Here is a 20,232-nt window from a genome sequence, read left to right as displayed (position 1 = left end):
TGATGTTTGTACAGAGGATCCTAGATGATGCTATGGATCATTGGAAATCTTTAAATCTTGCCTTTAGCACTCATTCTGTGCTGTGCCATGATTGCGCATGGGGATATTGTCCTAGCCACTTCCTCCCATTACCCATTTGATTAACTACCACCATTCAAGATAGCATGTGGAGTTTTGTCTGTTCTGCGGAATTGGCTTTGTCTATAGCATGCTGCATTCCCTCTATAGCATGCATTTAACTGTGTTGCCCCTTTTCCAGATTACTATCTCATTTTCAGGCAGTCTCTCTTGCTCCTGGCATACTATTGAAGAAGGATTGGTCTCATGGCTTGATGGCACTTGTTGAGTGAAGGATGTGCCAGGCCACGAGGTTACAGATTATGGTAGAAAACACTTTTGCTTATGCCTCCTGAATGCCCAGTTTTTAGCTTTTCTAAACTGTCACGTTCAGCACAAATGTCATGGCCCACAACATGAATGGAGGAAGTTCTCAGAATGAAGATGGAACATTGTATGCATATACACTGTGTGATGGCCATCCTACCAATACAAAGGTAGATTCACCTGCAACAGATATATTGGTGAAGACTAAGTCTAAGTACGTTTATCAGTTGCCACAGACCTATCTGGTATCTCTTTTAAAAAAATAGCGCAGGCGTCGACCATTTTATTTTGACCCCACTCCACTATTAACTCATTTAATGATGTGAAATCCATATCCATCTTAAATATACTCTACCCCACATGCCTCCGTGGCAAGGAGTTCCAAGGCCACTCAACTCTTTAAAAGAAGACATTCCTCTTAGTCTCAGTCTTACATTGAAGCCACCTGATTCCCTTGACATTCATCCACTCCAACCTCTTAAAAATCTTGCATGTTTCAAAATAGGTACTTAAGGGTGCACCCATGTCTTATTGTGTTACCAAACCAGTCTTGGGATTGAAGTCATCCACCTACAATGTAATGTCTGTGCCTTTGCTTCTTTCAAGTGCTGGAGGTACATTGATTCAGCAGCTGAAAGAGGACAGTGTGCTTTGTGAATGTTTGATCCAATACCATCAGGTTTCTTTGTGAATGTTTGATCCAATACCATCAGAATTCATTGTCATGAATCCACATTGATAACTTCCTCAATGAACACCACTGTGCTGGAATCTCTGGTGGACCTGCCCGTATAGGAGGACAGGACTAATTCTGGGATTATGATGAAATGTTGGCTATATATATATGAATATGAGGACTGATAGATCTCCAAATTTATCCTTATTATGTTTATAAGTACTGGTTTGACACAAATACTAGGCCATTTTAGAAGGTAGTTAAGTGTCTAGAGTTATAGAGCCAGATGGCCTTTTAAAATAATCTGATAGTTTAATAATCACAAACACTAGCTTTCTGATTTTTTTTTTTTTTAATGGAACTGAATTTAAATTCCTTAGTTGCTGAGATGGGATTTCGACAAGTATCTCTAGATTATTAGTGTTTGGAATGCCATTGTAGTAATGTTCTATTATTTGTTAATTATTCAACAAGTCATACGAGATCTTTTAAAAGTTGTAACACAATGGACAACTGAAAAGCTTTTATTTTTATAAAGACAAAATTGCTTTTAAAGTTATTTTTGCCAGCCAGCGACATTGTTTCCATGGATAAACCACTATATCGCTCAGAAGCTAAAGTGGTTACAACCCATAGTTTGGTGTGAAATCATTTTTGGTTTAATACAAAGTAACAGAACCCTGGAAACTACAGAAATCAAAAATCTGGGTCATTTATCATTATATAACCTTGGTATAAAAGATTAATTCTCTTATTCTTGACTTACATTTTAAATAAGACAAATGATGAGAATCCGATGAATGGGCATTTGTATTGTTCTTATTGTACTTTTAGGATAGCACAATGTACTTGACAGCTACTGTTTTAAAAAAAAAATGTAGTCACTGTTATCTAGATGAATACTGCAGACAATTTGCACAGAACCTACATTGATATATAAAATGTTACAACACAGAAACCAGCAATTTTGTGCCTGTGTGTACCTTCCACATGACCAAATAGCTCGAATCACAATCCTACAGCTTGTTCTTATATCTGTTCAATCTCTTTTCCTTCATCCCCTATCCAATCTAATCTTGAATGGTGACCTAGTTTCCTCCTCAACCATTAATCCCAAAAGTCAATTTTCATTGTTTTAACTCTGTGAGGCGCTTCCTCCTGCTTTAAGATCTTTTATATTTGATCTAGCCCCTTGTTGATTTCACAAAGCTAAAAGCAGCTTGATTTATCCACTTTATTGGATTCTGCCACAGTGTTTATAATCTTTACTTTACCTTGTAATTTGGATATTACCATAAAGACCCAAGCTTTAACTGTTTAGTTTAGTTTATTATTGTCACGTGAACCGAGGTACAGTGAAAACCTTTTATTGCGTGATAACCAATCAAAGAATAGAGTACACATGATTACAATCAGGCCGCCCACAGTGTACAGATAAAGGATAAAGGGTGCAACATTTAGTGCAAGATAAAGTCCGATGGTCCAATTAAAGATAATTCAAAGGTCTCACACATTATATAACTTGATCCTTAAATCCATAATGTTAAGATTAAAGATTAATCCTCATGACTGAAAAGTGTAAAGGGGAATATATTGGTTCAATGTCTATCTTTATTTTTCTTAACTATAGGCCCAACTATCTCAAGCATTAGGTGGTGTTTCAGACAAAGCAAAGGAAGCTAAAGAATTTTTGGTACATTTGAAAAACATGGTACAATTAATTCAGGTAAGACATTTATGAGATGCATGGCATTACCTGTGTAATTGATGTGTGATATTATAGAGTTTTAAGTTGGGAAATAGTTACAACATTTGGCTTGGATTGCCCATTTCCATAGCAGAAAACTGATGCTTATTGTTTTTGCAAGATGTTGCAAATCAGAAATTTGGGTTATTGGGGTGGATTACAAATTGGGGTTGATTTGTCCCACATTATTGACTTGCATTGGCATATTCCATTCTATTGCCATTAGTGTGTAATTTCTGATCCTTATATCTAGGTTTCAATCTGGAAAAATTCAATTAATGTCTACCTGCATTGTACTGTTTTGATTTCTTCATTCTTTTAATACTACCGCTTCTATTTTTCTTTATTTCCTTATCAGATGTCTGATCTTAGAGCTTTATTTTGATTTGTAATTTGATGAATCCAGCTATCACTGCCTTAAAAATATCCATTGACGGCCTCCACAGCCTTCTGTGGCAAATTCCTCAGATTCACCACCCTCTGGCTAAAGAAATTCCTCCTCATCTCCTTCCCAAAGGAGCGTCCTTTAATTCCGAGGCTATGACCTCTGGTCCTAAACTCTCCCACTAGTGGAAACATTCAGCTTTTAGCTTGCCAGCAATATTTTTAGAATTTTCTTTTCTGAACATGTCTGCATCATGTCCTAAGCATAGAATCGTAGAAATCTTTGCCATAGAAGGAGTTCATTCCATAAGAGCAGAAAAAAATTAGACTATTTTGTTTAATCCACCGTAGCCTTGTAGGTTATGATTCTTCAAGTGCTCTTGCAAGTGCTTTTTGTGAGAGCTTCTGCCTACACCACTCTTTTCTCTAACTTGTGGAGTGAAAAAAATTCTCTGTAATCCTTTTACAAAGTAACTTGAAACTACAGCCCTTTGTTATTGTCCTTTGTGCTAAAGGGAAATATGTCCTTCCTGTTCACATTGGAGATCTCTCAAAATCTTATGTGTCGGAAGGAACTGCAGATGCTAGTTTACACCGAAGATAGACATAAAATACTTGAGTTACTTAGCGGGTCACGCAGCATTTCTGGAGAAAAGGAATAGGTGATATTTTGGCTCGAAACCCTTCATCAGACTGAACTGCAGAACTCCCGGCGGAGAGAGAAGGAGAACCTCCTCAAAGTTGGCATACTTTCAGGAGATTTTGCAGTGGAGTGCACAAAATGTGTTGGAAGGAACTACAGCTGTTGGTCTACACCGAAGATAGACACAAAATATTGGAGTAACTCAGCAGGACAGGTAGCATCTTTGGATGAAGTCTGATGAAAAGTTTTGACCCAAAACGTCACCTATTCCTTTTCTCCAGTGATGCTGCCTGACCTGCAGAGTTACTCCAGCATTTTGTGTCTCTTATAATCTTATGCTCCTCATAAAATCTACAAAATGCACTGCAGTTATGCCTAGGCTATTCCTAACAGCACCTAACAAACCCGTGATCAACAAGAAAGGCAAGGGCACTCGGTGCATGGGAACACCATTACCAACAGGCTCTCCTCAAGTTGCACTCCATCATAATCTGGAAACACTACTGATTCTTCATCATCCTTGAGTTGAAATCCTGGAACTCCCCAACAATTCTCTGGAAGAAAAATCAACAGAAGTGCTCCCATGTTACGGCAGTTAGGGTGGGGAATATATGCTGGCCTTGCTACCAATACCCAAATCCACAAAAATGAATAACATAAAAATAAAATCTCCCATCAGTCATAGTTGTAAACCAGATGAAGCAGGCCCTTTGGCCCACCAAGACAGCATTGACCATCAAACACCCATTTATACTAATCTTGTTTTAGGCCCTGGTGAGACCGCACCTGGAGTACTGTGTGCAGTTTTGGTCTCCAAATTTGAGGAAGGATATTCTTGCTATGGAGGGCGTGCAGCGTAGGTTCACTAGATTAATTCCCGGAATGGCGGGACTGTCGTATGTTGAAAGGCTGGAGCGATTGGGCTTGTATACACTGGAATTTAGAAGGATGAGGGGGGATCTTATTGAAACATATAAGATAATTAGGGGATTGGACACATTAGAGGCAGATAACATGTTCCCAATGTTGGGGGAGTCCAGAACAAGGGGCCACAGTTTGAGAATAAGGGGTAGGCCATTTAGAACGGAGATGAGGAAGAACTTTTTCAGTCAGAGGGTGGTGAAGGTGTGGAATTCTCTGCCTCAGAAGGCAGTGGAGGCCAGTTCGTTGGATGCTTTCAAGAGAGAGCTGGATAGAGCTCTTAAGGATAGCGGAGTGAGGGGGTATGGGGAGAAGGCAGGAACGGGGTACTGATTGATAGTGATCAGCCATGATCGCATTGAATGGCGGTGCTGGCTCGAAGGGCTGAATGGCCTACTCCTGCACCTATTGTCTATTGTCTATTGTCTATTGTCTATTGTCTCCCTACATTCCCAGAAATACTAGGGGACCGTGGATCTAGTGTGAGGGAGGAACTGAAGGAAATTCACATTAGTCAGGAAATGGTGTTGGGTAAACTGTTGGGACTGAAGGCAGATAAATCCCCAGGGCCCGATGGTCTGCATCCCAGAGTACTCAAGGAGTTGGGCCTAGAAATCGTGGATGCATTGGTGACCATTTTCCAATGTTCTATAGACTCTGAATCAGTTCCTGTGGACTGGAGGGTAGCTAATGTAACCCCACTTTTTAAGAAAGGAGGGAGAGAACCTGACATCGGTAGTGGGGAAGGTGCTTGAGTCGATTAATAAAGATGTAATAGCAGCACATTTGGAAAGCAGTGACAGGAACGGTGAAAGTCAGCATGGATTTATGAAAGGGAAATCATGCTTGACTAATCTTCTGGAATTTTTTGAGGATGTAACAAGTAGAATGGATAAGGGAGAGCCAGTGGATGTGGTGTATCTGGACTTTCAAAAAGCATTTGACATGGTCCCACACAAGAGATTAGTGTGCAAAATTAGAGCACATGGTATTGGCGGTAGGATATTGACATGGATAAAGAACTGGCTGGCAGACAGGATGCAAAGAGTAGGAATTAACGGATCCTTTTCAGAATGGCAGGCAGTAACTAGTGGGGTGCCGCAAGGCTCAGTGCTGGGACCCCAGTTGTTTACAATCTATATACTAAAACTCTCGTTTGTTTGTTTGTTTGTTCCTGAACTACAGCCAAAACGGTACACGATAGCGCAACAATTTTAGGCCCACCTCACTCACCGTCATCCCTTTGGTCATAGTGAAAGAAGTTTCATTGAAATCGATGTTATTTATTTTTTTAAATCACATTTTAATGTTTAAATCTTCGAGGGAGGGAGGGATGGAGGGGGGTCAGGGAGGATAAGGGGGGGTTGAGGGGGATGAAGTGGGAAGGGGGGGAAGGAGGGGAGGGGGGAGCGGAGGGGAGGGGGAAGGAAGGGGAGGGGAGGAGGGAGAGAGGTGGGGGTGAGGGGAGGGAGGGGGGGAGAGGAGGGGGGTGGGGGGAGGAGAGAGTGCTACACCAATGCAGGAGAGGTTTGGGCCCAATGGGTCCACTTGGTCTAGTATATATTAACGATTTAGACAAAAGGAATTGGGTGGCAGTGTGAGCTGCGATGAGGATGCTATGAGGCTGCAGGATGTCTTGGATAGGTTGGGTGAGTGGGCAGATGCATGGCAGATTCAGTATAATGTGGATAAATGTGAGGTTATCCACTTTGGTGGCAAGAACAAGAAGGCAGATTATTATCTGAATGGTGTAAGAAGGAACTGCAAATGCTGGTTTAAACCAAAGATAGGCACACAATGCTGGAGTAACTCAGCGAGACAGGCAGCATCTCTGGAGAGAATGAATGGATGACGTTTCGGGTCGAGACTCTTCTGAATGGTATCAGGTTAGGAAAAGGGGAGGTGCAGATACCTGGGTGTCACTGAAAGTAAACATGCGAGTTCAGCAGGCAGTGAAGAAAGCAAATGGCATGTTGGTCTTCATAGCAAGAGGATTTGAGTATCAGAGCATGGAGGTCCTACTGCAGTTGTACAGGGCCCTGGTGATTCTGCAACTGGAGTACTGTGTGCAGTTTTGGTCTCCTAGTTTGAGGAAGGACATTCTTGCTATTGAGGGAGTGCAGCGTAGGTTCACCAGGTTAATTCCCGGGATGGCGGGACTGACATATGATGAAAGAATGGACCGACTGGGCTTGTATTCACTGGAATTTAGAAGGATGAGAGGGGATCTTATAGAAACATATAAAATTCTTAAGGGATTGGACAGGCTAGATGCAGGAAAAATGTTCGCAATGTTGGGGGAGCCCAGAACCAGGGGTCACAGTTTAAGAATAAGGGGTAGGTCATTTAGGACTGAGATGAGGAAAAACTTTTTCACCCAGAGAGTTGTGAATCTGTGTAATTCTCTGCCACAGAAGGCAGTGGAGGCCAATTCACTGGATGTATTCAAGAGAAAGTTAGATAGAGCTCTTAGGACGAATGGAATCAAGGGATATGTGGAGAAACCAGGAACGGGGTACTGATTCTGGATGATCAGCAAGGATCATATTAAATGGCAGTGCTGGCTCAAAGGGCTGAATGACCTACTCCTGCACCTATTTTCTATGTTTCTATGACGTCCTTCCAGATTCTATTACTCACCCACACACATTATGGGCAATAGACAGTGCCCATTTAATCTACCATCCTGTATATCTTTGAGTAGGAGGAAACAGGAGAACCTGAAGGAAATGCATGTAGTCACAGGGAGAACGTGCTAACTCCACACCAACTGCACCAGAGATCAGGAATGAACCTAGGTCACTAGAGGTATGAGGCAACAGAGCAGTTAGCTGCACTGCTATGCCTCTTTGTTCCATTAAAAGAACTCCAGTCTGAAGAAGGGTCTCGACCCGAAACGTACTCTCCAGAGATGCTGCCTGCCCCGCTGAGTTACTCCAGCTTTTTGTTTCTATCTCCAGCTCTGGAAATATCCTTATGAATTTTCTCCATATCCTCCCCAGTGTTGTCACATTACTTCCTGTGATGTGAGGGCTGAACTTGTTTATATTACTCTGTAATTTCTACAATCGTTTATATAGTTCTAGCGTTAGCTCCCCGCTCTTCTATTCTCCTGTTGTATTGTCTCTTGTATTGTCCTGTTTTCTTCAAGGCTTTATAAACATGCATTCCAAGAACCTTCCATTCTTTGGCACTTATTAGGATCATACCATTTATCATATATTTCCTTGCCTTTTTGTGTCTAAGCTGTCCACTGATATCTTCCTGCTGTCTGAAGGTTTCTTGCTGACAGTTATCCCTATGGCCAATTTTCATATAATTGGAAAATTCATAATTATGACCTCATCATTTAAATCTATGAATTCTGTGCAAAGCAGGGGGTCTTCACTGAGCTCTATAGACACTCCACTCACCAAAATTCTCTTCAACCAACATCCTAGACTTTCTTCCACAGAGCCAGTTTTATCCTGGGCTTTTTACTTCAGCAATCTGCCATGTGTCACATGCCTTGTTAAAAGTCATGTACTATATATCAAATTCACTACCCACATCAACATTTCTCCAAAGATAAATTAAGTTAGTCAGATGCAACCTTCTCATAATGAATCCACTCTGGATTAAATTGTGCCTCTCTAGATCATAACATGCCATCCCTCCAGACGTTTTTTTCCAATAATTTGGCCACTACTGATATTAGGATGATCCGCCTGTGCTTACTTGGTCTATGCCTGTCTCCCTTTTTAAACAATGATATCAGATCAGCTATCTACTGACCATGGTCAGCACCAGTTGGCCAAAGAAAACAGGACAATGATTGGAGAATATTTCCTCCCTTGGTCTTTTTTTATGAACAGGGATACATTTTACCCAAGCCTGGCATATGGAGGTGGACTACATCATTCTTTGCATTGCAGCATTTGATATTTAATAATCTTTTGGAAATATTTGTCCATACTAGTTCAAATTTGATTTCTTACATAAATGTTGCATAGTTTAAGAAATGTTCAAAAATATTGTCATAGTAAAGTTTTAGTCTTTAATTGAGCTGTTTGCAACAATAGCATACTTTTCAGTATTATGAAAATGAGTGAAGTGGTATTTAATTAACATGTTATTTCTAACCTTCACAGAAGTTTGAATTACTCTTTTTGCAGGAGAATGGTGTGGAATTTGAAGCTTGTCTTGTGGCACAATGTGATGCACTTGTTGATGCATTAAATCGTCAAAAAGCAAAATTGCTTACGAGAGTCACCAAGGAGCGTGAGTTTAAATTAAAGGTGGGTTCTGGTTAAAAAGATAATTTTACAGTATATATTTACCAATCTGCTTATGAGTTGTGGTCTTCAGTGGCAAGGCCAGCATTAATTCCCCGAACCTAGTTGTTCATGGGAATATTGTCGTGATTTGCCTTCGTGAAATATTATGTTCCATGTTCTTTCTTTGGTACTGTTTAAAAGGATTTAGCTTCTTCATCCAGTGATGTGGAAAGAACAGTGACATATTTTCGAGTTGAATGATATGAGACATTCAGAAGAACTTAATGTGTAGGAAAGAACTGCAGATGCTGGTTTAAATCGAAGGTAGACACAAAATGCTGGAGTAACTCAGTGGGTCAGGCAGCATCTCTGGAGAGAAGCAATGGGTTTATTTGTCCATCTTTGTCCCGAAACGTCACCCATTCCTTCTCTCCAGAGATGCTGCCTGATCTGCTGATTTACTCCAGCATTTTGTGTCTACATTCAGAAGAACTTGCTGTTCCCTTGGGCCTCCTGCTTTGACCTTCTAGGTGGTAGAGTTCATATGGTGGTTATGGCACAATTATTGAAAATGTTAGTCAAGCTGCAGCTGCAGTACTATGTGCATTTCAGGTTGCCACACCGTAGGAAGAATGTGAATACAAAAGAGATTCACCATGTTATTGATAGGATGGGGCATTTCACTTTTTAGAGGAAATTAGATAATGTGGGCTTGTTCTCCTTTGAGCAGAGAGGGATCTGATGAAATTATACAAAATTGTGGGGATCAGATAGTGAGAACATTTTCTCTGTAATAGAGATATTTAATACCAAGGGCAAAAGTTTAAGTTGAGAGGGGGAAGATTTCGGGAAGAACCTTTTTAATTCTCATTCAGCAAAAACATTAATGCGTTTGGTTCATTAAGTATCTGGTCAATTGGCCAACAATGACTGCCATCCTTGCATAACTACTCCCTCTCCCCTCCCCACCAACATTTTGATTTAGGGAAACTTGAAAAATGATAATGCACTTGAATGTTATGGAGTGATGGTTAGACTTCTAATTTGGGTGTGGTCATTTCCTGGCATTGATAATGTCATGATGTTACAACACATATTCAACCCCTCCTGTCAGAGCTGGTTCTTTGAGTATCCACCGGAGCCACCTCATGCTCTTTCCTTTTTTCTTTTATAGATTATTCTCTGTTAACCATTTATCAATTTATCTTTTAAATGGTCCAATTTTTTTAAAAACTTCCAATCCTCCTTTCGTTCTTTTGCCAATTATTTATGTCCAAAGAACGGTTCTGATCCTTTTCTCCAGGGATGCTGCCTGACCCGCTGAGTTACTCCAGCACTTTGTGTCTATCTTCGGTATAAACCAGCATCTGCAGTTCATTCCGACACATCTTTGTCCATGTTGTTCATCTTAAATAAAATGTTGCTCGTCTGAGAGGGAAAGGAGTGTTATCTTTCCAAGTTGGTGAACTTTCATCAGAACCGGGAATATTTAGAGATAACACACATTACAAAATGCAGAGCAAAGGGGACAGCAGGAGAAGACAAAAGGAAGATTCAAGATTAAATGAGAAAAGGGATGATTGGTGTAAGTAAAGGAAGATGGTGTAGGACAAATAAAGGAGCTGGGTAAAATGAAGTCTGCAGTAAATGTTCAAATTGTGCATCAAGCTGCGTTTGCAAGCAAAATATTTGAGTATTAGTTTGATTAAAAAACTATATTTGGAAACCATTTAAAACCATGATATGCAAATGTCTTGCTTCATTTTCATACAATAATGTTTTCAATCAGATTATATCCCTGCTTTGCAGGTTGTTCGGGACCAGATAAGCCACTGTACGCTAAAACTACGTCAGACAACTGGTCTCATAGAATACTGCCTGGAAGTATTAAAAGACAATGACACCAGTGGATTCCTGCAGGTATGTCGTGTACTCCTCTCAACAGCAATAAACATGGTGGTGCTGGCCTAACAGCAAATTTAGCAAAATATTGCAGATATTGTATATCTGAAATAAAATATAAAAAATACATGAAATACAGCGCAGGTAAGAGGATATCTATGGAGAAAGGAACAGTTAATGTTTTGGGTCAATGTTCTCCACATATGCTGCCTGACCTGAGTATATTCAGCATTTTCTGAGATTTACTGAAATGCTACCTGGGGGATGGGGCGGGGCAGGAGGTAGGGAAGAAAGCTAGAGAGGAGGAGGTGCGGCACAGAGTGGCAGGTAATAGATGAATACAGGTAGGGGGAGATGAAAAAGAAAGGAATGAGACAAAAGAATTGAAGAGTTGCGAATTGTGAAGCCAGAGGAAGGAATATAGGTGGAAGGGGAAGGGGGATGGGAGATGTAGGTGGGAGTCTAGATGGGACATTTAGTAGTTTACTGATGAGCTGCATAAGTACGATGAGCCAAATTCAACTGGATGTTTAGTACAAAGAAGCAAATTGTTCTTCCATTGTAATCTAAATTTCTCCATATTGTACTTATTTAAATGGTGAGCATTTCACTGAAACAACTTTGGATCGGAAAGAATGACTACTAAAATTGAAATAAACAAAATGCCTTGTTGCAGATTTCCGATGCATTAATCAAGCGTGTGCATGTGTCCCAGGAACAGTGGGTTAAAGGAGCTTTAGAACCCAAAATAAATCCAGAATTTGATCTGACGCTCGATAACAGCCCATTATTGCAGACAATTCACCAGCTGGATTTTATTCAGATGAAAAGTAAGTAATAGAAAGTAAGCAATGATATACTCGTATACTGGATTAACTTCTGCAAAAGGTATCTTTTGACTTGCATTTTCAAAAAATGCTGAACATTTTGCATCATACAACCTGTTTGTAACAGTTTCCCTGCAAGGTATTAGGGAAAGTATGTTAACATGGACTGAAGATTAGTTATCAAAGAAGACAGCAAATTGAAATCCATGAGTCTCTTCCAGGCTCGGAAATCAATGGAATGCCCCAAGAATCAGTCCTTGGCCCCCAATTATTTATGATTTATATTAATGACCGAGAGGAGGGGCAGAGTAAGGTATGAGTTTGCCAATTATATGAAAATAGGCTAGAACACATTGTAAGACGATATGAGGACTTGACATCAGAATTATGGATAGGTTGAGTGAGGGTGTAAAAACTTGGCAAAAGGAGCTTAATGTGGGAAGGTATGAGGTTGACACTTTCGTAAGGGGAATCTAAAAGTAGACTATTATCTAAATGGAGAAAGATTACAGGTGGGTCAAAGTACAAGGTGATGTATCAATTCTTGTGCACAAACTGCAAAATGTTAGCGGACAGGGGCAGCAAAGGTGAAAGTGAATGGCATGTTGACTTTTCTACAAAAGGGTAGGAGTTTTAAAATAGGGAGCTGCTGAAACTATAACTGGAGTATCGGGCGCAAATTTGAATCCTCTTATTTCAGAAGGGATACACTGGTATTGGAGGCAGCTCTAAAGAGATTTGCGAAGTTAATTCCTGGAATGAGTGGATTGTCCTATCATGAGCGGCTGAAGAAATTAGATCTCTACTCTTTGAAGTTTAGAAGAAAAAGGAATGATCTTATAGAAATATATGGGGCACAACAGATGTTTCCACCAGTGAGAGAGTCTCGATTGTGGGAATAAAGTTACAAACTTAGGGAGCATCATTTAAAATTCTTCATGCATGGGGAAGCCAATTTTCGGAATAGTAGTTATCGCAGAAGCAAAATTGAGATTTTGTCATTGTTATATTTTAAAGATAACGAGCAAGCACAAGAGTGCATTAAATTCATTGTCTGAGGCCAATCAACAGCATTATTCCTCTACCATTTGTTTCAACCTTGTTTCAACCTAATTTGTCTTGTGGGCTTGCAGGTATTTCTGAGACGGATGGACGTACAGTTTGATCATGAATCAAAAGTGTTTAATTGTCATAAATACCGGCAACGGAACAATGAAATTCTGACTTGCTGTAGGCACCGTGCATTGGTGTTAGAATGAAAGAATGTTAAGCCTCATTGATGGGTGCCCATCATGTGAGCTGTTTTGTTTTAAATTGTGTTGAGCTTCTTGAAAGTTGCTCTCATCCAGTCAAGTGGAGAGTATTCTCTCACGCTCCTGCCTTGTGCCTTGGTGATGGTGGAAAGGCCTCAGGATATCAGGAGTGAGTCACTCATTGCAGGATACTCAATTTCTGATCTGGTGTTGTAGTCACGGTATTCATGTAGCTGGTCCAGTTGAGATTCTCTTTCATGGTAATCCCCAAGATATTGATGGTGGAGGACTTGACGTCCTCTTGACGTAAGTCAAGGATGTCAAGGATCCATGGTTAGACTTTATTTTGATTAAGATAGTCATTGCCCTCTTGAATACAGACGCGACTTGCTATTTATGCAGATGTTATGCAATGCAGATGTTACTTGCAATCTGCTTGAATGTTGTCTAGGTCTTGCTGCACAAGGGCATGCATGGGCTGTTTAATTTGCTGGGGAATTATGGATAGAACAGAATATTCTTCAAGCATCAACAAACATTCCGACAGAATGAAGTTCATTGATGGGGAGGCCAAGGTCACTGCCCTGAGGTACTCCTGAAATGATCTCCTGATCGGGGATGATTTTTACCACAATTGCCTTGTCTTTCGTTTAGAAATAAAAGTAGCCTAGTGATTATGTGAGACCTTGGAAGTTTGTTTTTCAAATGAATGCCAATATGCTTAATTGATTTGAATCTGAGTATAAATTATTTTCAACACTAAAGCCCTTCATCTCATTTCAAATCATGTTTTAGCAATCTGTATCTGAAATGGGAAACAGATTCTAGGCTTGTTAATCCCTTCGTGCAAAGACAGAGTTAGACTGAGATGTACTTAGTTCCTTCTGCAGTGCCACCGGTGCCAATTCTACAACTGGAGAAATGCTGCACCCATAACAACAATGCCACACTTGCATGGAAGGCACCTCCACTCAACCAGACTCAGATCGAAGGCTATATCCTAGAACTTGATGATGGAAATGGTGGACAATTTCAAGTAAGTATTTACTTTCCATGTTGTCAAGATGTATTTGTAGATAAAAGGAACAAAATAATTTTATGCATTATTATAGATGTTGAATTTCTAAGATTAATTATTTTTTAAAGTTAGCAAAATAATCCAGATGTTTTTTCAAGAAACCACATAAAAGGTACTTCTTTCTCATTCCATTTTTTCTCTATCTGCCCCAGAAAGTGCTGGCTTCTTATTGAATTCAAATTCCATGGGACTATTATAGTTGAGTTTACATTAATAAATGTTCATCCTCCATACATATGTCTTGAGAGAAAGTCAGTGTTAATTGTCTAGTCCCTACACTTAGATTTGATTTTAGCTCCATGCATCATTTTGCACTCCATCCAGGGTTCCCGATACCTCCTCCAACCTCATCTACTGCATCCAGTGTTCCCGATGTGGCCTCCTGTACGTCGGCCAGACCAAACATTGACTCGGCGATTCTTTCATCGAACATGCACTTGGTCTGCCAAGGCCTGCGGGAACTCCCAGTTGCTAACCATTTCATCTCCCCTTCCCATTCTGACCTGAGCCTCCTCCATTGCCAGAGTGAGGCCACACGCAAACTGGAGGAACAGCACCTCATGTTCTGCTGGGTAGCTTACAACCCAACAGTATGAACATTGAACTTTCCAACTTTAGGTAACCTCTACAAAACACCCCCCCACCCCCACACTTTCTTATCCCTCCCCCCCCCCCCACCCCTTTCTTATCCCTTCCCCATCACCCTTCCCCTCTACTCTTTCCCTCTATCCTTGCAATCAGTCTGAAGAAGGATAAAATAATGACCCAAAACGTCACTGATCCATATTCTCCAGGGATGCTGCCTGACCCACTGTTACAATAGACAATAGGTGCAGGAGTAGGCCATTCAGCCCTTCGAGCCAGCACCGCCATTCAATGCGATCATGGCTGATCACTCTCAATCAGTACCCCGTTCCTGCCTTCTCCCCATACCCCCTCACTCCGCTATCCTTAAGAGCTCTATCCAGCTCTCTCTTGAAAGCATCCAACGAACTGGCCTCCACTGCCTTCTGAGGCAGAGAATTCCACACCTTCACCACTCTCTGACTGAAAAAGTTCTTCCTCATCTCCGTTCTAAATGGCCTACCCCTTATTCTTAAACTGTGGCCCCTTGTTCTGGACTCCCCCAACATTGGGAACATGTTTCCTGCCTCTAATGTGTCCAATCCCCTAATTATCTTATATGTTTCAATAAGATCCCCCTCATCCTTCTAAATTCCAGTGTATACAAGCCTAATTGCTCCAGCCTTTCAACATACGACAGTCCCGCCATTCCGGGAATTAACCTAGTGAACCTACGTTGCACGCCCTCAATAGCAGGAATATCCTTCCTCAAATTTGGAGACCAAAACTGCACACAGTACTCCAGGTGCGGTCTCACCAGGGCCCGGTACAACTGTAGAAGGACCTCTTTGCTCCTATACTCAACTCCTCTTGTTATGAAGGCCAACATTCCATTGGCTTTCTTCACTGCCTGCTGTACCTGTATGCTTCCTTTCAGTGACTGATGCACTAGGACACCCAGATCTCGTTGAACATCCCCTCTTCCTAACTTGACACCATTCAGATAATAATCTGCCTTTCTATTCTTACTTCCAAAGTGAATAACCTCACACTTATCTACATTAAACTGCATCTGCCATGCATCCGCCCACTCACACAACCTGTCCAAGTCACCCTGCAGCCTTATTGCATCTTCCTCACAATTCACACTACCCCCAGCTTCGTATCATCTGCAAATTTGCTAATGGTACTTTTAATCCCTTCATCTAAGTCATTAATGTATATCGTAAATAGCTGGGGTCCCAGCACCGAACCTTGCGGTACCCCACTGGTCACTGCCTGCCATTCCGAAAGGGACCCATTTATCCCCACTCTTTGCTTTCTGTCTGTCAACCAATTTTCTACCCCCAATACCATGTGCTCTAATGTTGCCCACTAATCTCCTATGTGGGACCTTGTCGAAGGCTTTCTGAAAGTCGAGGTACACCACATCCACTGACTCTCCCCTGTCAATTTTCCTAGTTACATCCTCAAAAATTCCAGTAGATTTGTCAAGCATGATTTCCCCTTCGTAAATCCATGCTGACTCGGAATGATCCTGTTACTGCTATCCAAATGCTCAGCAATTTCGTCTTTTATAATTGACTCCAGCATCTTCCCCACCACTGATGTCAGACTAACTGGTCTATAATTACCCGTTTTCTCTCTCCCTCCTTTCTTAAAAAGTGGGATAACATTTGCTATCCTCCAATCCACAGGAACTGATCCTGAATCTATAGAACATTGAAAAATGATCTCCAATGCTTCCACTATTTCTAGAGCCACCTCCTTAAGTACCCTGGGATGCAGACCATCAGGCCCTGGGGATTTATCAGCTTTCAGTCCCATCAGTCTACCCAAAACCATTTCCTGCCTAATGTGGATTTCCTTCAGTTCCTCCATCACCCTAGGTTCTCCGGCCCCTAGAACATTTGGGAGATTGTGTGTATCTTCCTCAGTGAAGACAGATACAAAGTAACGGTTTAACTCGTCTGCCATTTCTTTGTTCCCCATAATAAATTCCCCTGCTTCTGTCTTCAAGGGACCCACATTTGCCTTGCCTATTTTTTTCCTCTTCACGTACCTAAAAAAACTTTTGCTATCCTCCTTTATATTATTGGCTAGTTTACCCTCGTACCTCATCTTTTCTCCCCGTATTGCCTTTTTAGTTAACTTTTGTTGCTCTTTAAAAGAGTCCCAATCCTCTGTCTTCCCACTCTTCTTTGCTATGTTATACTTCCTCTCCTTAATTTTTATGCTGTCCTTGACTTCCCTTGTCAGCCACAGGTGTCTCTTACTCCCCATAGAGTCTTTCTGCCTCTTTGGGATAAATTGATCCTGCAACCTCTGCATTATTCCCAGGAATACCTGCTATTGCTGTTCTACCGTCTTCCCTGCTAGGGCCTCCTTCCAGTCAATTTTGGCCAGCTCCTGCCTCATGCCTCTATAATCCCCTTTGCTATACTGTAATACTGACACTTCCGATTTTCCCTTCTACCTTTCCATTTGCAGAGTAAAACTTATCATGTTGTGATCACTGCCTCCTAATGGCTCTTTTACCTCTAGTCCCCTTATCAGATCAGGATCATTACACAACACTAAATCCAGAATTGCCTTCTCCCTGGTAGGCTCCAGTACAAGCTGTTCTAAGAATCCATCTCGAAGGCACTCTACAAACTCTCTTTCCTGGGGTCTATTTCCAACCTGATTTTCCCAGTCTACCTGCATGTTGAAATCTCCCATAACCACCGTAGCATTACATTTGTGACACACCAATTTTATGTGCTGGCATACTGTATAACCACATGGTATGCCAGCTGCTCAGAAAAGGACAGGAAGGCCCTTCAGAGGGTCATCACGACGGACCAGAAGATCATCGGCTGCTCACTGCCCTCCCTGGAGCACCTGTTCAGCCTACGCTGCCTCAGTAGAGCAGGCAAAATAATAAAAGATCCATCCCACCCCGGCCACCGTCTGTTGTTCATCTGCCCTCTGGTCGACGTTTCAGGTCGATCAAATCCCGAACAAACAGACTTAAGAACAGTTTTTACCCCAGGGCTATACGAGAACTGAACACTACCTTCTGCACTAGGCAACACTTGTTAAAAAATCTTTTGTACTTAATATAATTGTATTTATTTGTTTTTGCATTTATTGCATATATGTTTTTACGCACCGTCAGGATTGGCTATTTTTAAATTTCGTTGTACTCGTTGCAATGACAATAAATGAATATTATTATTATCTCCTGATTCAACTTGCACCCTATGTCGAGGCTACTGTTTGGGGGCCTATAGATAACTCCCATTAGGGTCTTTTTACCCTTACAATTCCTCATTTCTATCCATACTGATTCAACATCTCCTGATTCTATCATATCATATCATATCATATATATACAGCCGGAAACAGGCCCTTTCGGCCCACGAAGTCCGTGCCGCCCAGCGATCCCCGTACATTACCACTATCCTACACCCACTAGGGACAATTTTTTACATTTACCCAGCCAATTAACCTACATACCTGTACGTCTATGTCACCCCTTGCAAGGGAATGAATATCATTCCTTACCAGCAGAGCAACCCCACCCCCTCTGCCCACCTGTCTGTCTTTTCTATATGTTGTGTACCCCTGAATATTCAGTTCCCAGCCCTGGTCCTCTTGTAGCCATGTCTCAGTGATCCCTGCAACATCATACTTGCCCATGACTAACTGAGCCTCAAGCTCATCCACTTTATTTTTTATACTACGCGCATTTAAGTACAACACTTTAACTTCTGTATTTACCTCCCCTCTCACATCGGTCACAAATGGCCCTGCCCTTAATCTCTTTTCCCCTCTAGAACTTCTGTTCCCATTCTTCCGAGAGTCTTCTGCAATATCTCCTGTATTCCCTTTAACCTCATCTTCATATTCACAATTTGTTAACCCCTCCCCCCCACTACTTAGTTTAAAGCCACAGGTGTCGCACTAGCAAACCTGCCTGTCAGAATGTTTGTCCCCCTGCTGTTAAGATGTAACCCGTCCCTTTTGTACAAGTCACCCCTAGCCCAGAAGAGATCCCAGTGGTCCAGAAATCTAAATCCCTGCTCTCTGCACCAGCCCCTCAGCCATAAATTCATACCCTCTATCTCTCTGTTCCTGGCCTCACCAGCACGAGGTACCGGTAGCAGTCCAGAGATAACCACCTACTTCTCAGTCTTTTTCCTAACTCTCTAAACTCCCGCTGTAGCACCTCCTTCCTCTTCCGCCCGACGTCATTCGTGCCCACGTGCACAACGACTTCAGGTTGATCGCCTTCCCTCACTAGGATTTTCTGAAGCCGGTCCGTGATGTGCTGAACCCTGGCACCAGGGAGGCAACAGACCATCCTCAAGTCCCTCCTGCTGCCACAGAATCTTCTGTCCGTCCCTCGGACGATGGAGACACCCACCACTACGGCTCTTCCTGACTTCGGTCTCCCCTGTCGAGTATCCTTGCCAACAGGTCCGCCACTCGGACTGGAAACGTCTTCTGCCCCGACAGTTCCCAAGAGGGTATACCTATTTGCAATAGGCACAGCCACTGGGGTCTCCTGTAGTCCACGTCCACTCCCCCCATAAACAGTCTCCCACCTTCGCTCAACCTGGACCCTTGGCGTGACAGCCTCACAATAGGTCCTGTCGAGGAAACTCTCGCATTCCCGGATGGCCCTGAGGTCATCCAACTGCCTCTCCAACTCCACCACACGTCCATTCAGGAGCTGCACCTGGACACAGTTCTTGCAGGTGTAGCTCCCAGAAGCTCCAGCGACGTCCCTATCTTCCCACATCCTGCAGGAAACACACTGCACCAACTTTTCCGCCATTACTTTGTGTCTATAAACAGTTCAGGCTTAAAACAATTGTAACCTCCTCACCTCAGCCTCCTCGCCGAAGACTTGCAGCCAAAGACTCGCACTTTTCTCACTGGGCACTTCCCTCACTGGGCTGCACCCGAACAGTTACTCCAGCATTTTGTGTCTAAGCCTAAAAAGCTATGCTGTATTTCAGGAATATGATGGACCACTGGCTTGATGTTAATAAATTATTCTTACTGTTTGACATCATTATGAAAACATGTATTACAGTCTGGAAATACACTCTGACCTCTGTAATGTTCCACAAGTAAGAACATGTTGCCAGCCATTGATCATGAATGGAAATTCATCCTTCCATTTATTATTTCCAATAATCAGCCATGAATGCCACAGCTAAATTATAAACCTTTCAATGTAGATTTCCTACATATTAAACATGTTGTCTGCAGCTACTATGATACACTCTACTTATAAAAAATAAAATAAACCCCATTCACTAGTTTGATGTTTCACTAGTTAGAATATTTCAGTTAGTTTGATTTATTAATTTCCAGAATATGATGCATTGTGTTTAATTTAATTATCAGTATGGAATGAGAGCTCTATATGGCAGTGAAAAAATGTGTCTTCTAGAGCATACTTCATTGAATTGAAGACTGCATTTTGGTGAAATAAACTGTTATTCTGCCATTTCTCTGGTGTAAATACAATAATAGTCTTCCATTGTCATTGTGAGGTTTTATTGTTCATCCATACCAGAGGGAATAATGACCTTTGTTTC

General features: G+C 41.7%; 1 protein-coding gene across 2 annotated transcripts in view; it reads left to right on the top strand.

Moving 5' to 3' along the window:
- The window catches only part of trim67 (tripartite motif containing 67), a 40,054-nt gene that overhangs the window by 6,437 nt on the left and 13,385 nt on the right, over positions 1 to 20,232 (top strand). The window contains exons 2-6 of one of the 2 annotated variants that reach the window (XM_078399074.1): positions 2,691 to 2,786; positions 8,910 to 9,032; positions 10,821 to 10,931; positions 11,590 to 11,743; positions 13,884 to 14,029. In XM_078399074.1, coding sequence (XP_078255200.1) covers positions 2,691 to 2,786; positions 8,910 to 9,032; positions 10,821 to 10,931; positions 11,590 to 11,743; positions 13,884 to 14,029 — 630 coding nt within the window. Of the gene's footprint in view, positions 1 to 2,690; positions 2,787 to 8,909; positions 9,033 to 10,820; positions 10,932 to 11,589; positions 11,744 to 13,871; positions 14,030 to 20,232 lie in introns of both variants that reach the window. The other variant, XM_078399073.1, reaches the window with a different exon arrangement.

The sequence above is a fragment of the Rhinoraja longicauda genome, chromosome 5, assembly GCF_053455715.1.
Source record: "Rhinoraja longicauda isolate Sanriku21f chromosome 5, sRhiLon1.1, whole genome shotgun sequence".
Classification (NCBI taxonomy): domain Eukaryota; kingdom Metazoa; phylum Chordata; class Chondrichthyes; order Rajiformes; family Arhynchobatidae; genus Rhinoraja; species Rhinoraja longicauda.
The sequence above is the reverse complement of the archived record's forward strand: the minus strand, read 5'-3'. Positions and strand labels throughout refer to the sequence as shown.